The 19,782-nt window shown below is 47.0% G+C and overlaps 1 protein-coding gene and 1 long non-coding RNA gene across 6 annotated transcripts in view; one reads left to right on the top strand and one right to left on the bottom strand.

Moving 5' to 3' along the window:
• The window catches only part of LOC308674073, a 5,538-nt gene extending 346 nt beyond the window's left edge, over positions 1-5,192 (bottom strand). The window contains exons 1-3 of one of the 2 annotated variants that reach the window (XR_014027793.1): positions 3,755-5,192; positions 2,882-3,020; positions 1-2,301 (exon numbers count right to left, since the gene is read on the bottom strand). The exon at positions 1-2,301 is cut by the window's left edge and continues 346 nt beyond it. This is a non-coding gene — a long non-coding RNA (uncharacterized lncRNA). Of the gene's footprint in view, positions 2,302-2,881; positions 3,021-3,750 lie in introns of both variants that reach the window. The other variant, XR_014027794.1, reaches the window with a different exon arrangement.
• Positions 5,193-12,385: 7,193 nt separating this feature from the next.
• The window catches only part of CREBBP (CREB binding lysine acetyltransferase), a 38,474-nt gene continuing 31,077 nt past the window's right edge, over positions 12,386-19,782 (top strand). For 3 of the 4 annotated variants that reach the window (XM_081338251.1, XM_081338254.1, XM_081338252.1), the window contains exons 1-3: positions 12,386-13,523; positions 15,514-16,214; positions 19,092-19,268. In XM_081338251.1, the coding sequence (XP_081194377.1) occupies positions 13,439-13,523; positions 15,514-16,214; positions 19,092-19,268 (963 nt within the window). In that variant the 5' untranslated portion in view covers positions 12,386-13,438. The remainder of the gene's footprint in view (positions 13,524-15,513; positions 16,215-19,091; positions 19,269-19,782) is intronic. The other variant, XM_081338253.1, reaches the window with a different exon arrangement.

Below are 19,782 nucleotides of genomic sequence, written 5' to 3' on the forward strand. Positions count from 1 at the left end.
CGGAAAACTGCCGTCCTGTCGTCAAAGCGGGAGTTGCGGCCGCGAAAATAAAAAAAATATTTTTAGTAGCGTTTTAAATGGACGGTCTACTAACTTGTTGATCGGACGTGAATTCCGCCGTGCCCGCAAGGTCGCCGCGAAAGGAACTTGGGCGATGACTAAGAAGAAATGACCGCAAGTCAGCCGTGATGGAAAGGTCCTATTTCAAAGAACTGGAGGACGGCCGATATCGACGAACAGGAAGTGCGTCGGGCACAGAAGGTCTCTCGGAGATTATTCGTGAAGAACGAGCCGGCTGACGCGTAGAATGGTGACGCTTTGGCTGACGCTCTGCGCTTTTTGGGGCTTCTCTTCTCGGTGTCCCGATCTTAGGCCAAAGACCTACCGCGGCCTCTATGTTAATGGTGTGGGACGGAATACGGTGCCCTCCTGTGGTCAAACGGGGTATTGCTGCCGCCGAAACAAAAAATCCTTTTTAATGGCGTTTTAACTTCTCCTTTTTATTAATGCTTTATTATTACATATGAATATTAACGCCTCATTATTAATATTAATGTTAAAACGGAACCCGTTGGCTGCAACGCAGGCGCAGAAGAACAAATCCTTCTTCAGAAGCCTTAAAGCGAATTAAGCCCTACGTTGGCCTGTTAATATTAATAATTTTAATAATAATGATTTAAAAATGCCGTTTTTTTTGTTTTTTTAATGTATTTATTTTTTGACGGAAAGATTCGGAAAGTTATCTTGCTACGCAAAAAACATTTTGTTGCGTCCTTGTTAATTTCCCAGGAAATTACTGGTTAACGATATGGGAAATAGCGGATACTAGCAGAATTGCTAAATTTTGAGAAGCGTGCACCTGATCGATAATTGGGATGGAAACGCTGGGGAGCTTACGTAAAACGGGAAGTTGAAGTAAGGTTTCTTTTTAAAAGGAAGGCTTCCTAACGCGTCTTCGTTTAGAATGGTAGATTTGTGACCGTTTGACTATTTTAAATTATTCCGGTTGTGTGTGCGTTCTTACGCATGTGGGAATGCAAATTCAGACTGACCCTTCCGCACGCAAGCAATTGTCTTTTTCTGAAAATTCCCCGCTTATCTTATCTTTAGAATATGAATAAATTAATTTTAATGCTTGGCCGTTGCAGAATGCAGACAAATGCGTCTTCGCCCGATATTGGTTTGTTGTTGCCTTTTCTCCAGATCCTCACCTTTAGGCTTTAATTATATCGATAAAATAAAAATTAAAGTACTCCTGGTTTGATTTTTCAACCTAATTATTTAATGTTATTTGGACTCCTATATATTATACAAAATAGGATTTGGAATGAGACGTCATATTTTACCTTCTTAAGATATATGTATGTGCTATGTAGGCTTACTTTCCACAAATGTACTTTTCTCATTAAAAATGATTTTTTTGTTCCCTAGCGATATGTTCCGTGTTTAATATTTTCAAATGGTTTCTTTGTATGTTTCAGTCGTCCGAGTCGTGGTTATCCCAAAGATCCTTTTTCCAGACGCGAACGGAATCCCGTTCATTTCTGAAGATGTTTCGCCTCTCGTCTGAAAACCCGCTTCGCCTCTGATTAGATAGTGGGGAATGGAAGGATTTATATTCCCTGCGGACGGCTGGTCCTTTTAGAGTCTCTTCAGATCTTTCCACCGACTCGGTTTCCACAAAGACCGAACCCCGTCCTCTCACGCTGGCTCCACAGACTTATTTCTCCATCTACAGCTGCAGCACGTGACTATACATATAACAATATTTTTTTCTCGGTAAATACTAAAACTTTACTTCTCATCAGCTTTCACGTAGATTTACACAGAAGGCAGGAGATGAAAGCAGCAAAAAATGGGTTGAGGAAAGCAGAGCAGATCAAAGCGGAACAAAAGAACCCACCTGCTTGGAGACGAAAAGGCACAGCTGCAGCAAGTCTGCATCCCAGGAGGCAGAAGGGCTTGGCCTCCAGGGCGCAGGCGAGGAGGCCTGCCCAGCAGTAGCGAGGGCGGCAGCTTGCCTGAACGAACAGGTTTCACGCGTTGACCCGAGTGGGAATTTGTGGTTTCCTGAATCGGCCGCACCGGCCTGGTGTACACCTCGTGTTAAGCCGAGACTGAATGCTGGGGCTACCGTGATCTAGGAAGCCCCTGAAGTCTTCCGTGGATGGTCTGTCGAAGGCTGGTTGAACGAACCTTCCCAAGGCCAACCACGTTGGCGAGGACATGACCGATCGGGCAGTAGATGTTTTCCTTCCTCTCTAGGCCGTGTGGGTGAAGCGACTCCTCTTCTACTCCTGTCTGTTAAGAGAAGTGAATTATGAGATCATCTCGTTTAAATTTTTTGCTTGTGGATTGGAAAGGCAAACTGAGACACCAGAGCCTCAAACTGAGACTGCGGGTGAAAAAAGTCCACTTGGGGAGAATATAGAGTTGCTTAAAAGCTTACATTTTATTTATTGTTTTGTTTTCTTTTTAGCAAAACATCTTTCCTCTTTCTTCCTTCTCGTAGAGGATGGGCTTCCCTGTGACTCACAAGGCTCTCTGTGACTACAGAGCAGCCCTCTGGCTAACAGCTCCCAGACTGCTTTTCAGTCAATAAGGGTCTCTGTGGATATTCTGCTACTAACTAGCGTAGACAAAATCTGGCAGAGCGTAACAACATTGTGGCAGTATTTTAAAAGGCAAATGTTTGATTTTAAAGAAAGTATCGGCAGGGGCCTGGAAAGTTTGTTACTCCCTCTGTGAAAAAACGCAGATGCCACATTATATCTCAAGAACAAAATAGATCGTTACAGCATTGGCAGAGCCAGAAGCGATGGAGCTGCAGAGAAGATCAGAGCGGACCGTAGGCACGTAACACAAAACACCGGCTCCTTACCTCTAAACTCCAACCTCTCGCTGTCCCCCGTGGCCGAAAGCATAGGGTGGTCGCCTTGGTGTTTAACTTTCCAAGGGGCAGGCTGATCAAAGGTCTTCGCAGAAGGGCTCCGTACCTGCATCAACTGAGCGGCCTAGTTCTAGAAAGTGGGAGCAACAAGTGTTACACAGACTGCTTTTTGCCCAAAAAAGGGCTAAAGACAAATGCAAAACAGCTACTGAAGTTGCCCCTATGCTCGGAAAAACAGTGCTGACTCAATAGGACCCAAAATACTATCAGAAACACCCTGGGTTTTCTTATGCCACCTGCTTGCTGCAAAGCTACCTGCTTGCCTGTCTCGTGTCCTCCTTTCTGTTTTGGATTCTGCTGCTAAGAGGGCCGTGGAGGTCATTTCTGACTCCCACCCACCCCCGGCCAGAAAGTAAAGCTTTCTCTGCATACCTACCGGACTCTGTGACAGGACCCTGGACAGCGGCTCTTAACTGAGTTTCCACATGAAACTTAACCTGATGCTTAATTTGAACTAATTTCAGTGGCATAATTTTGCTCCGATTTCCACTTTATGATGTGAAATGTGATGATGTGCTTCAACCCAAAAACCTAGAACTAAGGAGAAACTTCCTGACAGTTAGAACAATTAACCAGTGGAACAACCAGCCTCCAGAAGTGGTGAATGCTCAAAAACTGGATGTTTTTAAGAAGAGACTGGGCAGCCATTTATCTAAAATGGTATAGGGTTTCCTGAGCATGGGGGTGGACTAGATGACCACCAGGGTCCCTTCAAACTCTGTGGTTCTGTAAGTTCTGCCTAAGCAGGGGATTGGACTACATGACCTCCAAGGTCCCTTATGATGATGAAATGTACGTACGTACAATCTCCTTAATGAAATAGCAGGGCAGGTCAAGCAAAACTATTCTTGAATGAAAAAATCTTCGTTTGGTGGACGGGGGTCAGCGGGGTACACTTTTAAGAGGAACCTATTAAGACCTTATACAGAGAAGCGCCACTCGTTCTTCTACATCCGGGAGTGGGGCACTGGGAAAACACCATCAAACGGCTGCCTTGCTTGACAGCCTTCGAGGAGACCCCCGAGACGGGACGCAACGCCATTCCGGACCCGGACGCCAAAACACCTTGAGTGCCGGCCCCGACTCTAAAAAGGAGCTCCGCGATCTTTGCAGCACAACAGAAGGCGCGGCTGAGCTAACAGGAAGTACGCCATGGCGAGAAAGTCGCAGCGAAAGGAAGTTGGCCGGGAAGACTAAAAGGGACGGACAGGAAGTCGGCCATTTCGAGGTCTCTGTGAAAGGGGACGCTCTGCGCTTTGTGGCTTCGCTTCTCGGTGTCCCCATCCTAGGCAAAAGGCCTACGACGGCCTCAATATTAATGCTATGGGGCGCGAAACCGTGCCCTCCTGTGGTCAAACCCGGTACTGCGCCCGCAGAAAGAAATAAACCTTTTAATGGCATTTTAAATCTACGGTCTAACTTGTTGATCGGACGTGAAGTCCGCCGGGCCCAGAAGGTCGCCGCGAAAAAAAGTTGGAGGATGACTAAGGTTGGACCGGAAAACGGCCATCGTGGAAAGGTCGTTTTTCAAAGGCCCTGTGGGGCAGCGAATTTGCTAGGACAGGAAGTCCGCCGTGCCGAAAAGGTCTCTCTCACTCTCTGAAAGGAAGTTAGAGGAATGATAAAAAAGAAAGGACCGGAAGTCAGCCGTGATGGAAAGGTCCTAGTACAAAGGTCCTGGGGGACCGCCGATAGGAACGGACAGGAAGTCCGCCGGGCCCAGAAGGGCTCTCGCAGATTACACGGGAGGAACGAGACGGCGGACGTGCGCAGAAGGCCGACGGGAGCGGCTCGTCCCTTTCGGGGAAGCGTAGAGCGGCGATGGTTTGGCTGACGCTGTTGTGACTCAGGGCCAGCCTGTGGGTCCGACAGCCGGCTCCGATGTATCGGATGACTCAGATGAGGGGGAGGAGGGAAACGAACCGGCTGATGACGGTTTGGAGGCTTTGCAGAGCCCTCAGCCGGGGACCTCTTCTCAGCTGCGTGAGCCCGAGAGTGCGGAGGAAGATGACCCACAGCTGGCCCTGTTCAAGGACGCCCGACGCAGGAGGCAGTCGAGCAGGAACAAACAAAGAAAGGCTGCGGGACTCCTCGGGAGGAGGCACAGGGAGACCACGCCCTGAGCTTTCTATAAAAGGAGTGTTTGGGGAGGGGCTGGTTGCTGAAAGCAACTTTTCCGCTTGAGAAGACAAGCTCTAGTGTTTTTGTTAACTGCGTAATAAATCTTGGCTGATGCCTTTTAGCCTTGGACGCTCTCCAGTCTCTTCTTTCTGAATAGGGGTTTGCCTTATTACAAGGCCAGAAGAGGGCTGGTTCAGAACAGACGCTGTGCGCTTTGGGGGTTCGCTTCTCGTTGTCCCGATCGTAGGCAAAAGGACTACTGGGGCATCAGTAGTAATGCGATGGGACGGAAAAGCAAGCCCTCCTGTGGTCAAACCGGGTATTGTGGCCGCTATAAAGAAATACACCTTTTAAATAGGATTGTAAGGTGGTTATTCTCCATATATTCATATATTCTCCATATATTGCAGCCACCAAAAGAAAGAAACCTTTTTAAGGCTTTTGAAGCAGCATTCCTTCTACTGTGCCTGTTCTATAGTCCTTATGGGACTGAAAATAGTGCCGTCCTGTGTTCCAAGCAGCCGTAATTAATAAACCTTTTAAATGGCATTTTACGGTTATTCTCCTGTAAAGGTTCCCCTGCACATGCGTGCAAGTCGTTTCCGACTCAAGGGGCCGAGGCTCATCTCAGTTTCAAAGCCGAAGAGCCAGCCCTTGTCCGAGGACGTCTCCGTGGTCGTGTGGACGGCGTGACTAGACGCCAAAGGAGCACGGAACGCTGTTACCTTCCCAACGTAGTGGTCCCTATTTTTCTACTTGCATTTTTACGTGCTTTCGAACTGCTAGGTTGGCAGAAACTGGGACGAATAACAGGCGCTTCCTCTGTTACACGGCACTCGGGATTCGACCCGCCAAACTGCCGACCTTCTGATCGACAAGCTCAGCGTCCTAACCCACTGAGCCACCGTGTCCCTTATGTATCTCTGCCGTACTCTGCAAAGACCCGAGTCTCCTGTTGCCCCCAGAGAGACCTGCTTTTTCTTTCTTGTACCTCTGGGCGGTGGGTGGGCTGTTTCCGGCAACCTGGAGAGGAAAGGGAGGAATTTCCTGCCATTCGTAAACCTGACTTGCTTTGGACAAAGTTCTGCAAAGTTAGATGGATGGCAAACAAATTAGTAAATTCCTACTAATCTTGTCTCCCCCCTTTTATCCATACATTCAATGATAATAAGGAAGGGCTTTTCAACCAATGGTACGGGTACCACCTGTGGTACATTGGCACCTGGCACGCAACCATCCTAGAAAAGTGGTAGCGGGGGAGGGGAATGAGATGAACCGGTGGCAGCACTGCACAAGCCTGAGCGAGAGACGGCTGGAGCTGCAGGGCTGTCAGGGCTCAGCGGAAGTGCTAGGATCGGCGCCGGGCTCCAGCTGGAGCTCGGCGCCGATCCTGGTGCTTCTGCTGAGCCCAGAAGAAGTGCCGATCAGCTGGAATGTTGCAGCATCTCCGGGGTCTTGTGATTTACATTCAGATGCTTGGCAACTGATTCATATTTATGATGGTCACAGTGTCCCAGGGTCATGTAAAGTGATCAAAACCTGCTGCAACCACCCAGCAGATGGAGGGAATAAAAACCAAACACCCACTCCACACCCGTTACCAATCCTCAACAGAAATGCTCACAACAATGAAAACCTCAGACAGGAGGAAGGGCACCGCTGGTCGGGCAGACAGATGTCTTGCTCGGCTGTGGCTTGGGGGACACTTTTTTTAGTGCCACTGTAACTCCAAACAGTCACTAAGCGAACTCTTGTAAGTCGAGGACTACCTGTACTTCATCACTTTTTTCCTTTTTTTATGTCATCAAGTTTTTGACACCTTGCTAGGTGAATAGTGGTACTCAGATGTTGGCATATCCTAAAAGTGGTACACTGGGTGAAAAGGTTGAAAAGCCCTGATATTAGCCACCGATAAGTTATATACATTTTCAAAATAAATTATATTTTTATATCAATTTATATTTATCCTTTCTTAATAAAATGTATACAATTTATTTCAATTAGATATTTAACATTCAACGTGTATTAATAGTTATCTCTAAGAAATATTGTTTAGAAACATCAAAACTAACATAAATACCAACGTACATACGTACAATCTCCTTAAAGAAATAGCAAGGCAGAACAAACAAAACTATTGTTGAATAAAAAATATCTTGGTTTGGTGGACGGGGGGGGGGAGCGGGGTACAATTTTAAGAGGAACCTATTAAGATATAATATAGAGAAGCGCGATACGACTCGTTCTTCCTACATCCGGGCCTGGGATGCTGGGGAAACACCTTTATAACAGCTGCCTTGTTTGGCAGCCTTCGAGGAGACTCCAGAGACGGGACGGAACCCCATTCCCGACCCGGACACCAAAAATTTTGAGCGCCGGTCCCGGCTCTAAAAAGGAGCTCGGCGAGCTTTGTAACACAACAGAAGCCGCTGCTGAGCCCGCATAAACAACCCCTAAGTGTATTATTGAAACAAACTAACTTCATCTCTATGTTCCCAATTTAGCCACTCGATTTTCTAAAGTTGAAACGGAATGAGTACAAAGAGACCCGGTCTCCCAACCGCTGCTGGCGCCACCACTACCGGTAGTCGGTCGCTTCCTTACAAACGCAGCGAAAGGCCAGGAACAAGCGGGCAGTCAGCTTAGGGAAGAGGAGCAAATGAGTGGTCAGGGTGGCGGGAGGGGTGGAGATCCCCCGCTAACTAGGTCGGGTAGGTGCGGATCTCCCGCTAACTAGGTAATACAAAAACCCGATATCTTTCTGGAATCAGGAACTGCGGGGATGACTCGGTTTACCTGAGGCTCTACCAGGCTTTTTTTTCCTTTTTGCGGCCTTGTCGGTAGACGTGCACCCCGGCAGTATAGAGCAGAAAATAGCATAGGAAAAAGCAGAGAACCGTGCTGCAAATGAACAGGAAGTTGATGACGGCCATACTGAGAAGATGGTTGTCAAAGATACTGGCGGACGACCGTAGAGGACTGACAGGAAGTCCGCCATGGCGAGAAGGTCGCTTCGAAAGGAAGTTGGCACGGAAGACTAAGAAGAACGGATAGGAAGTCGGCCGTAATAGGAAGGTCTATTCCAAATAAACCGGGGGATGGCCAATTTGAACGGACAGGCAGTCCGCCGTATTGAGAAGGTCTCTGTGGGGGGAAAGGTAAGGTAAGTGGACAGGAAGTCGGCCGTGGCAAGAAGGTTGTTTTTAAACGCACTGGGGGACAGTCGCCTTAAAGGGACGGGAACTCCACCATACCGAGGTCTCTAGATGACTCAAGAAGAACGAGCCGGTGGACGTGCGCAGGACAGCGGAAGTGGCTCGTCCCTTTCGGAGGACCATAGAGTGGCGATGGTTTGGCTGACGCTCTTCGCTCTGTCCCTTCGCTTCTCGGTGTCCCGATCCTTAGGCAAAAGGCCTCAATGTTAATGCTATGAGACGGGAAACTGCCCTCCTGTGGTCAAACCGGGTATTGCGGCCGCCGAAAGAAATACACCTTTTTAACGGCATTTTAAGGTTATTATTCTCTATCTTTATTATTAAAAGGTAAAGGTTCCCCCGCACATGCGCGCTAGGCGTTTCCAACTCTAGGGGCCGGTGCTCATCTCATCTTTATTATTAGCGCCTTATTAATAGGGCGACGGGTGGCCCTTTTTGCGACACAGGCGCAGAATATCACAGGCCTAATATCAATAAGTTTTTATTAATAAAAATAATCTTATAACACCATTTAAAAGATTTATCTTTTATTGGCTGCTATACCGACTTGGACCACAGGAGGACACTGTTTTTCGTCCCTTAGCGATAATGGCGTGGCCATCAAAAAGGCCTATGATGGTACTATAGGACGGAAACGTGTGCCATCTTGTGGTCAAAGCGGGTATTGCAGCCACCAAAAGAAATAAACGTTTTTAATGGCATTTTAAGAGTACGGTATTCTCTATCACAGGGCTTTTCAACCTTTTCACCCATTGTACCGCTTTTAGGATAGGGCAACATCCGAGGACCACCAGCCGCCTAGCAAGGCTTCAAAAACTTGATGACCAAAAAAAAAAAGGAAAAAGTGATGAAGTACAGCTAGTCCTCAACTTACAACAGTTCCTTTAGTGATTGTTCGAAGTTACAATGGCACTGAAAAAAGTGCCCCCCAAACCACAGCTGAGCAAGAGACCTGCCTGCGCGCCCGGCAGCGCTCTTCCTCCTGTCCAAAGTTTTCATTGGACACCTCTGTGCTAGAGAGAAGTTCCCAGAGGATGGGCTCCAGTACGAATCCAAAAGCTCAGAAGTCTAAATTTCTGGTCCTAGTGACCGATTGGATTCTGCCACGTTATCCTGGGACATGTATATTTTGCCTTCATTTGTAACAAATGCTAATAGATTAAATTAAATAAGGCAAAATGTGCTTCGAGTTTTGCTACCATTAGATGGGTAAGGAGCAGGTTGAAGTCATCCCTAATGTATGGGCAACATCCAGCTGGGAGTAAATGAAATAGACCAGGGGTCCGCAGCCCCTTGGCTGCAGCCCCTTGAGAACTGGGCCGCGCAAATTGCAGGTGAGTGCGCACATGTGCATTCATGAAAGTGGTGGACATGCTCACATGCAAAGCTCCATTTGCTTGAGTGGCGGGTGCATGTGCATGCCATTTGCACAAATGTAGCTGCATGCACAAATCTGGCTCACATAGAACCATCCCCTCTCCCTCCTCCCTGCGAATCCACCAAGCTGGAAAGGTAGATAGATATACTATTCCATTCAAGACTGCTCTTCAAGACATTCATATTTATTAGGATGATAATATTATTTACCAAATTTCCAAATGATACAAAGTTGATGGAGGAAAAGCAATCATTTTGAAGCACAGTAGATCCTTGATACATTGGAATGATGGGCTGAAGTCAAGAAGAATTTCAACAAAAAGTAAGGCAAAACATCTATATGAGGCCCCTGGGAGAGATCATCCGTGGCTTCGGGGTGAGGTATCATCAATATGCTGATGATACCCAGCTTTTCATCTCCACCCCGAACCAACCCGGTGATGCCCTCGATGTGATGTCCCGTTGCCTGGAAGCGGCACGGATTTGGATGGGAAAGAACAGGCTCCGGCTCAACCCGGCCAAGACTGAGTGGCTTTACGTACCGGCATCTCGTTTTGTCCAAGAGGTTCCATCTTTGGTTATAGGAGGAGAGATGTTACCTCCCGTTGATAGAGCATGCAATCTAGGTGTCCTCCTGGATTCACGACTCAGTTTTGAAGATCATATTGGAGTCGTGTCTAGGGGGACATTTGCCCAGATTCGCCTGGTACACCAGTTGCGCCCCTTTCTGGACCGAGATGCCCTACGTACGGTCACCCACGCACTCGTTACCTCCCGGATAGATTACTGCAGTGCTCTCTACATGGGGCTGCCCTTGAAGACCACCCGGAGGCTTCAGTTGCTGCAGAGTGCGGCCGCGCGGGTAGTGATGGGAGCACCCCGATACTCCCATATTACACCCCTCCTGCGTGAGCTGCATTGGTTACCGGTTGTCCTCCGGGTGAGATTTAAGGTACTGGTACTTACCTTTAAAGCCCTACGTGGCTTAGGCCCGGGATACTTGCAGGACCGTCTGCTGCCGGGAACGACTTCCCATCGCCCAGTAAGCTCACACAGAGAAGGCCTCTTCAGGGTACCGTCGGCTAGACAATGTTGGCTGGCGACCCCCAGGGGAAGAGCCTTCTCTGTGGGAGCGCCAGCCCTGTGGAACCAGCTCCCCCCTGAGCTTCGGATGGCCCCAGATCTCCGGTCCTTTTGCCGCGGCCTCAAAACATTCCTTTTCCACCTGGCTGACCTGCACTGACGGGGATTTTAATTATGTTTTTAATTTTTAACTCTAATTTTTAATTTAATTTTAATTTTTATTTATTCTGCAGGGGCCTTTAATTTTAATTTTTATTTTAACTTCTGTATTTATTGTATGTTACTGTTGTTAGCCGCCCGGAGTCCTTCGGGAGATAGGGCGGCATATAAGTCCCAATAATAAATAAATAAATAAAATCCTACATTCAAAGGGATGTGTGAAGCAGGGCACAGTAAAGGATTCGAGTAAACAAGGTGAACGGGAGCCTGTGGGAAAAGCAACGCCATCCTACTACATTGCCTTAATATCAGCAGAGGGCCAGACTCAGAGAAATCCTCATTCTTTTCTGTTCCATGCTGGTTACATCACTCTTAGAGCAGGGCTTTTCAACCAGTGGTACGGGTACCACCTGTGGTATATTGGCACCTGGCATGCGACCATCCTAGAAAAGTGGTAGTGGGGAAGGGGAATGAGTTGAACCGGTGGCAGCACCGCACAAGCCTGAGCGAAACATGGCTGGTGCTGCAGAGCTATCAGGGCTCAGTGGAAGCGTCAGGATCAGCGCCAGGCTCCAGCTGAAGCTCGGTGCTGATCCTGGTGCTTCTGAGTCCAGAAGAAGTGCCGATCAGCTGGAATATTGCAGTATCTCCCGGGTCTTGTGATTTACATGCAGATGCTTCGCAACCGATTCTTATTTATGAAGGCGACAGTATCCAGGGTCACGTGAAGTGACCAAAACCTGCTGCAACCACCCAGCAGACGGGGGGAATAAAAACCAAACACCCCCCCATCCCATCCCCGCTGCCAATTCTCAACAGAAATGCTCACAACAATGATAAACCTTGGACAGGGGGAAGAGCGCCACCGGGCAGGCAGGCAGGTGTCTTGCTCGGCTGTGGTTTGGGGGGCACTTTTGTCAGTGCCATTGTAACTTCGAACAGTCACTAAAGGAACTGTTGTGTGTCGAGGACTACCTGTACTTCAACACTTTTTTCCTTTTTTTTTTAAGGGTCAAGTTTTAGACACCTTGCTAGGCGATTGGTGGTACTCGGATGTTGCCATATCCTGAAAGTGGTACAGTGGGTGAAAAGGTTGAAAAGCCCTGCCTTAGAAAACAGGTAATCCTCAGATTAGGACCAACTGGGACCAGGATTTCTATCACTAAGCCACAGTTGTAAAGTGTGACATCACATGAACACATTGTTTATCGACAGAAATTCCAGCCCTTCCACTTATTATTGCAAAATGAGCACCTCACATCACCATAACTGCTGACCTCAGCTGGCTTCCTCGGTGACCCTGTGTGGGGGAAGCCAGTTGCTGACGGACTGACCCCCCCCACCCCACCCCGGAAGCGTACGAGGAAAGCAGAAATCCGGAGAGGCTGAGCCGCCAGGTGGGCGGCGAGGCTCGTTCGGCTGCCCCAGGGGCAGGGCAGGGGGACGGGGCCTTGAATGGGGGGGAGGGGGCCCACTCACAGCTGTTGCCCAACGGGGGACCCGTGCGGGGCGGGGGAGATCCGAGCTTCCTTCCGTGAGCCCAACGGGAGCACCGGCCACCGAAACCCGTGACAGGAAACAGGGTGGCTGGAGGCCACTCGGGGGCGCGACCCCCAGAGGTAAAAGCGCCTTGCGCGCTCCCGGCAGCTTCTGCCTCCTCGGTGAGCCGCCGACTGCGGACCGAGCGTCCGGCGGAGCTTCGGATGCGCTCGTGCTTTTCCGGCGGCGGCGGCGGCGGCGGCGGCGGCCGAAGCCGGAGGGACGCGCCGTGCGCAATGAGGCGAGCGCGCACGCCCGGCCCCGCCCCTTTGTCTGTGGAAAAGAGAAGAGAAAAAACTTTTTTTTTTTAATTGAGGAATCAACAGCCGCCATCTTGTCGCGGAGCCGGAGCGCGTCGCGGGCGGGAGCCGGGCCGGGCCAGGGCGGGAGTCGGGCCGTAGAGAAGCCGCCGCAGGGCCGCTGACATCGCCCGGACAGGCCCTTTCACGCCTCGGCCGCCCGATCCCTCCAGGAGGCGCTGCCAGCACCGCGGGCCGCCGCCCGCCCGCCCCGGTCCGGTCCGGCGGCGTGAGCCCCGCCGTGCCTGCTCCTCGCGGGGACCTCCGGCCCCAAAGGCGCGGCGGGCCGGCGGAGGACGGGGAGAACGGCGGCCGCTGCGACTGACCGCCCGCCCGCCCGCCTGACGGAGGGAGGAGGAGGAGGAGGAGGAGGAGGGAGGGAGAGAGGGAGGGAGGGGGCGCGGGCGCCATCCGGGCACTGCGCGAGGGGGAGGGGCGCCGCCGCGCTTCCGCCGCCGCCGCTGCTGCCGTCCGCCGCGGCCGCCGAGATGGGGGTCGCGCAGCGGCGGGGGCGGGCGGCGGTGAAGCGCTGAGGAGGAGCGGAGGGCGGCCCGGCCTCTCGGCCGGCCCCGCCACGGCGGCGAGCGGGAGAAGGACGCGGAGGAGGCGGCGGCGGCGGCGGCGGAGGAAGCCGCGGCCGGCAGAGTGCGGAGCCGCAGGGGAGACCGAGGCCGCAGCGGCGGGCGGCGGAGGCCATGGCGGAGAACTTGCTGGACGGGCCTCCCAACGCCAAGCGGGCCAAGCTCAGCTCGCCCGGCTTCTCCGCCTCCGACACCACAGGTGAGCCGAGGCTGCTGGCCAGGGCGGCCTGTCAGGCGGGGAGTCCCTCGGCGGGCGGCTTTTGTCCCGCCGCTGGTTGCCCGAGCCCGCGGGCGGGGCAGCGGCTCTGAGACGGAGGCCGCAGCGGCGGGTCCCGAAAGGTCGGGCAAGAGGAATCGGGAGGGGTGGGCTGGAAGATGCCGCTGCACAAGGTCACCGGCTTCCGTCAAGCTGGCTTCCCCGGGAGGCGCATCGGGCCGGGCAGAGGAATCTTTAGCTGCAGCCCCGGCCCTTCTTCGCCTTTCTCTTGGACGTCTCTCGGTGCTGAGCGTGTCAAAATGCCCCCCCACCCGGTCGCCCGATGCTTCTTTACAGATGCCGAAACATTTTCATGATCTTCCGTTGTGAAATAAAATTATCTTCTGGAAGTATTAATGTTTATTTAAACGAGTATGCTTCGCGACTCTCGGCGATTCGGTTGTATAGGGCTTTTAGCTCTTGGGTGTAGGGTCTGATGATGAGGCCATCCTCCAAAGAGGCTTGTGAAGTTGTGGTTGGAGAGTTCAAAAGACTCTTTCTTTGATGCACAGTGATACAACTACCTCTCTGAGTGGTGCTTGGCTGTAATGTGTCTTCAAAATTATTACCTATTTCAGCAATTTCATTGACTGTGCCCCATCTATAAAATGCAGGGAGAGAGCCACTATACAAAAGTCCTTTCCTCTTAGTCTCACTAGCTGGACTTTCTTAATGGGGTGTGGGGGGGACCCTGCCTCCCTGTTGTGGGTTGGTAAAAATAACAGGGAAAAGACAGTCCTTCAAATAAACACAGTACATAAAATTCTCTGTTAACAAAATTATATTAAGTGTATGTCTAATTTTGAAAACACTTTTTGATATATATTACAGACTTGTTTGAAACATTTGTCGCCTTCAGATTTAGGTAACATTAATATATATGTCTCATATTTTAATGTTCCTATCCGAATAAAATTTAAATGAAGAGTTGTTCAGGCCTAGATGTAAACTATTTGATTATCTGATTGTTAGTAATCTATAGTTTACTATTATGTTCAGACTGACTACTGTGATTTACAGGAAGCTTAGAAGTTAAGTTTTGAGAATGCATTGCTAATTGTAATATGGTACAATTTCCATACACCATATGCAACAATTGTTTACTTTTGAAGCATCTCTTCCCCATTCCACTGCCCGTAGACATAATCAGCATCCCAAAGCATTGGGATATGGAGGTTCTCACCTAGATGGTTGTGCCAAAACATGACTTTTTTCAAACAGCAACTGGACTTTCTTGATTTTTCCTTGAAGATGTCTTCAAGATATTGAAACTTCTTCAAGAAAAATCGTCCAGTTGGCATTTGAAAAACGTGCCTTTTGGGACATCCCTAAACCATGGTTATATGTGTATGTTTGAAAGTTAAAACTCATTTTAAGTTCTGAAGATGCTAGCTGTGCTAGTGCTGTGAGAATCTGCACCTGAATGGTTTTCACACTAACTTTTGCTTTTGGGTTTAGTTTAAACAAATTTACAATTTCCTTCTGGCAGCAGAACACTTTATTACAAATTTAGGAATCCGCTGAAGTAGCTTGCATCTCTGTCGATTATATTATCATTTGAACTTTTCTAAAATGTGGTAATGCGGTTCACGTTCTTAGGTATATTTTTGTTTGTGGATTTCTGATTGCACGAATCATTTTCTAAATGTTAAAGTAATACTTTGTATAGGAAAACAAATGATAAAAATGTTTTTGAATCATTTAATTTACTGATTTTCTTTGTTTAATTACATTGATTTTGCTTTATGCTAAAATGTGTTTTTGAAAGAAGTATTAATATACGGTAGGGTTTTTTATATTTTATAGCAACTGCCTCTATCAGTATGTTAAGTAGAAAAGCTGTGCTGCACAACACTTGTTTTGTGTTCTTATACTGCATTCAGAAGTGATTTAAAGATTTTCTTTCTAATTCAACCTTCTGTTAACTTTACAGATTTTGGAACTTTCTTTGATTTGGAAAATGATCTTCCTGATGAATTGATCCCCAATGGAGAACTGAACCTTGTAAACAGCAGCGGAAACATTGTTCCAGATGCAGCTTCAAAACACAAACAACTTTCTGAGCTTCTGAGGGGAGGCAGTGGCTCTTCTCTTAATCAAGGAATTGGGAATGTGAACTCCGGTAGCCCTGTCCAGCAGAGCATCAATAGCCAAGGCCAGGCACAAGCAAACAGTGTGAATATAGGAAACTTGAATGTGATGGGCAAGAGCCCATTAAACCAAGCAGATGCTGGTGTTTCAAGCCTGGCCAAACAAGCAACCAGCACATCTGGGCCCAATACCACAGCCACGCCGGGCCTGAATTCTCAAGCACAGAAACAAGTGGGAATGGTGACAAGCGGTCCAGCAACCTCCCAGACAGGTTCTGGGATATGTATGAACGCTGGCTTCAACCAGGCTCATCCAGGTCTTCTCAACAATAACTCTGGCCACACTTTAATGAATCAGAGCCAACAAGGACAAGGGCAGGTAATGAATGGTTCCCTTGGGACAACTGGAAGAGGCCGAGGTGCCGGATTGCAGTATTCTGTCCCCACCATACAGGGAAATGCAAGCAATGTGCTGGCAGAGACCTTGACGCAGGTGTCTCCTCAAATAACAGGGCACACAGGCCAGGCAGGAGCCATGGCAAAAGTATGTGGGGGTCACGTAAACTGGGGAATGGTTTGCAGTTTTATTCAAGTGCTTTGTGAACGTTAAATTTAAAGGCATTTGCTTTTGCAGCTCTCATTTAAATAACTCATTTTCAAAAGATATCAGAATAAGTGTGATTTAGTTGCTTGAGGTCTAGATGAAAGGTGGCCAAATGCTACATAATATTTTGGGGAAGTAAAGCAAGAGCTACAAAATAATGGTTTGCATTCTTTGGTCTTATGGGACTTTTTGTTTTGTTTTCTTCCTTGGTATCTATTGTTTAATATCACATTGGTGTATAGTTGGACTTATATTTCAAGTCCATGTGTTTTAAAAATTTCAGATTGGTATAAAGCTGTCTGAATTTTGCTGTTACATTGCCAAAATGTATTAGTGCAATCAGAGTGGGCTCTGGGGGTAGGTGTGTGTCACAAAGTAGTGGGGCAGGGGAGGGGGCAGTGCGGCCTTTCCCTAGTTTAGAATAGCTGGCAGCTATTATTTGAGACTGGTGCTCAAATAATATAATTTTTCCAAGTATGGTGTTTCCCTGAAACGTTGAATTATATCTTTGACCTGGCTGCCTGAAGATAATGCCACAAATTGGAATTGGAAAAACATCTCTTTTTAAAAGGTGATGTTTTAATCAGGGCTACGCTAAGTTTTTTAAAAGACCACAAGAAATAGTTGTCTTGAGTTCTGGCTATGGTGACATTGTTGCCATTCATCATTCATGGTATCTGATCGCTTTAATGTCTGAAAGAAACAATATTTTCTGGCATCGGATGCTGAATGTTTGGATTAGACACTTTGCTTTGTATTCATTTGTGACAATATTTTTCTGTTCATCATCAGCTGGTTTGGGAAATTATTGTGGAACCGCAAACTTAGAAGGGGCTAGCTAGTATGCTTTGCAGGATCCACATTAAGGCATCTCCGACAGATGGCTTGAAGACACACGGTTGGATAGTCACCCCCTCTTTGGATAATTGGTTCCACTATTGGATTGCTGTTGGGATTAGGACATTTTCTTACATTCATTACATCCTGTAATTTCCACATATTATTCCATATCCTGCATTTTGGAATACTGTAGCACAGGCCGTGATAATTGATTTCCTTCCAAGTATTTGAAGACTGCTTCACATTCCATTCCTACCCCCATGCATTCTCAAAGGTAGCTATTCCTAGAATCTTCAGTCTTTCTTCTGAGGACCTGAGTTTTTTAATCACTCAATCGTCCTGATTATCTGAATTTGTTTGTAATTGTGGTGCCCATTTACTACATACAATCCTTGAGAGTCAGATTTCAGATATTTCAGATAGAAATATCGCTTCCTGCCATTAAAAAAAAAAAATCTATTAATGCCGTCTAACATTGAATTTCCCTCCCAAGAAACCACATTGCTTTGTTAATTCATAGTGAATTGTAATAAGCTGGTATTCCAAGTTCTGTTCCATTGAAAATACTGTTGCCAAGCCAGGTATCTGCCGTTCAGTTTGGTGCATTTAATTTTTATTTTGTAAGCGAACAACTGTTCTTTTTTGGGGGGGTTATTTTCAGGCCATTTTCTTAATCAAGCCCTAATCAGTTTTCTGTCATCTGTAGATTTGTTCAACATTTCCTCCTTCATCAAATTAGTTAATAAACATTTTGAATAGTACAGAGCATAGGATTGTGATACCATATTCAGTTCTTCTCAATTTCAGTTTAATGAAGATCTGTTTATGAACTCATTGTGAGTATGATTTTGACCCATCTGTATCTACATTTAATTGTCATGCCCATCCCTGAGTAGTTGGCTGATTAGAAACAAGATTTGGTGTACCAAAATCAAGCTATATTATGTCTACGGTATTTGCATAGTTTACTGAGTCTGATTTTAAAAATGAAATTAGGATATTTGGGCGAGATCTGTTTTCCACAAATCTATGTTGACTTCTAGTAACTGCTGTATTATTTTCAAAGTGTTAGTGACACTGCTATGTCAAAAAAGGCAATTAAATTGAATATCTAGAAGCTTAATAATCTAGCTAGCTGACTGGGTAGGATTCTGCAGATTTTTTCAGAATATTCCACTGAAAGTTATAGCAATCTCTTCAACAAATTCTACGAATTGTGTCATTATAGCTGAGAGACAAAATAGCATTCAGAAGTGTACAAATAAGCAGAGTCCAGAAGGGCACGTTAGTTTGCTGAGACCCAGGAAAGGATAATATAGTATAATTTTAACACCATTGTCATCATATTATTGGGCATAAAATTATGTGATTTATGTGTGAGTGTTGAAATGAACACACAGCCGAGGAATAAATATAAATATAAAACTAAACTAAATATAAAACTAAAAATTTCATTGTTTATAATGAGCAGTTGAGAGATTAGTGAAGCAAAGAAGAATAATTATAGGTTTTTGTTATAAAATGTGCAGTATTCCTTCAAAAATACTTGAAAATCATGACTGTGTGGATCATGACAACAAAACCACGTACATAATTATAATAGTCTTAATTGTTAAGCTTTAGGTATATAGGAAGTCCTTGTTTAGCAACAGTCTCAAACAATAATCATTTGCAGTTACAACAGGGATGAAAAAGTAACTTTGTGACCAATTCTCATATTTATGACCTTCCCAGGTCTGTAAAGCAAAAACAAGCTGAAGGAAGATTGTAAGCAGAATCACGGTTTTGCTAAACAACAGCTTTGCTTAATAACTGAGTTGCTACTTCCACTTGGGTCGCTAAACAAGGATTTCCTGTACTATTAATTCAAGCAAATTGCAGTGTGGGCTTGGAAAATTATGTACTATTTCTTTCAGTCTGTACCTGCACTTAAGTGAATGCAGGATGCTAACATCATTCATTTTGCTTTCGTTCCAGATGGGAATGGCCAGTAACCCAGGTCCCTTTGGGCAGCCATTTAGTCAACCTGGAGGGCAGCAGATGGGAGCAACGGGAGTCAACCCACCACTATCAAATAAACAAGGCATAGCAAATAACCTGTCTCCCTTTCCTTCAGATATCAAGAGTGTTTCAGTTACCAGTGTGCCAAATATGGTGAGCGGCTTGTAGCCCCTTTAGATGTTCGCAACAATACTTAGGTTTCTTTTGTCAATGCAATTGTGGCAAGATGGTTAAAAAAACACAATTTCACAGTATTCCACAAGAATAATAGCAAGAGGTGTGCAGAAAACTGCATTCTAGATAACTTGAAACTGAAGTAGTGATATGATTTTCTGACAAACTCTGGGTTATGAAGTCACCTTTTAGGAACTCTGGAGTGCAACTTCTTGTGCCTTTAGCATTTTAGTAGGTTTTTAGGAGTTGTTTCGAATAGCTGGGATACGTTTATTATCAACCTTGGTGAAATTGAGGGAGCTAATAAGGATTTTTTTTCCTATGAGATTTATTTGCTTGTCAAGTTGTTTGCAGTGCAAATTAGGAGACCAGAAAGATTTCTCAAAGTATGAAGAGAGAGTCATAGAAAAAATATCAGCAAACACCTGAGAATCCTTTAGATCAGGGGTGTCAAGCTGCCGGCCACCCCAACTCTGGCAATGCGAAAAAAAAT

The sequence above is a fragment of the Vipera berus genome, assembly GCF_964194415.1.
Source record: "Vipera berus genome assembly, chromosome: 13".
NCBI lineage: Eukaryota > Metazoa > Chordata > Lepidosauria > Squamata > Viperidae > Vipera > Vipera berus.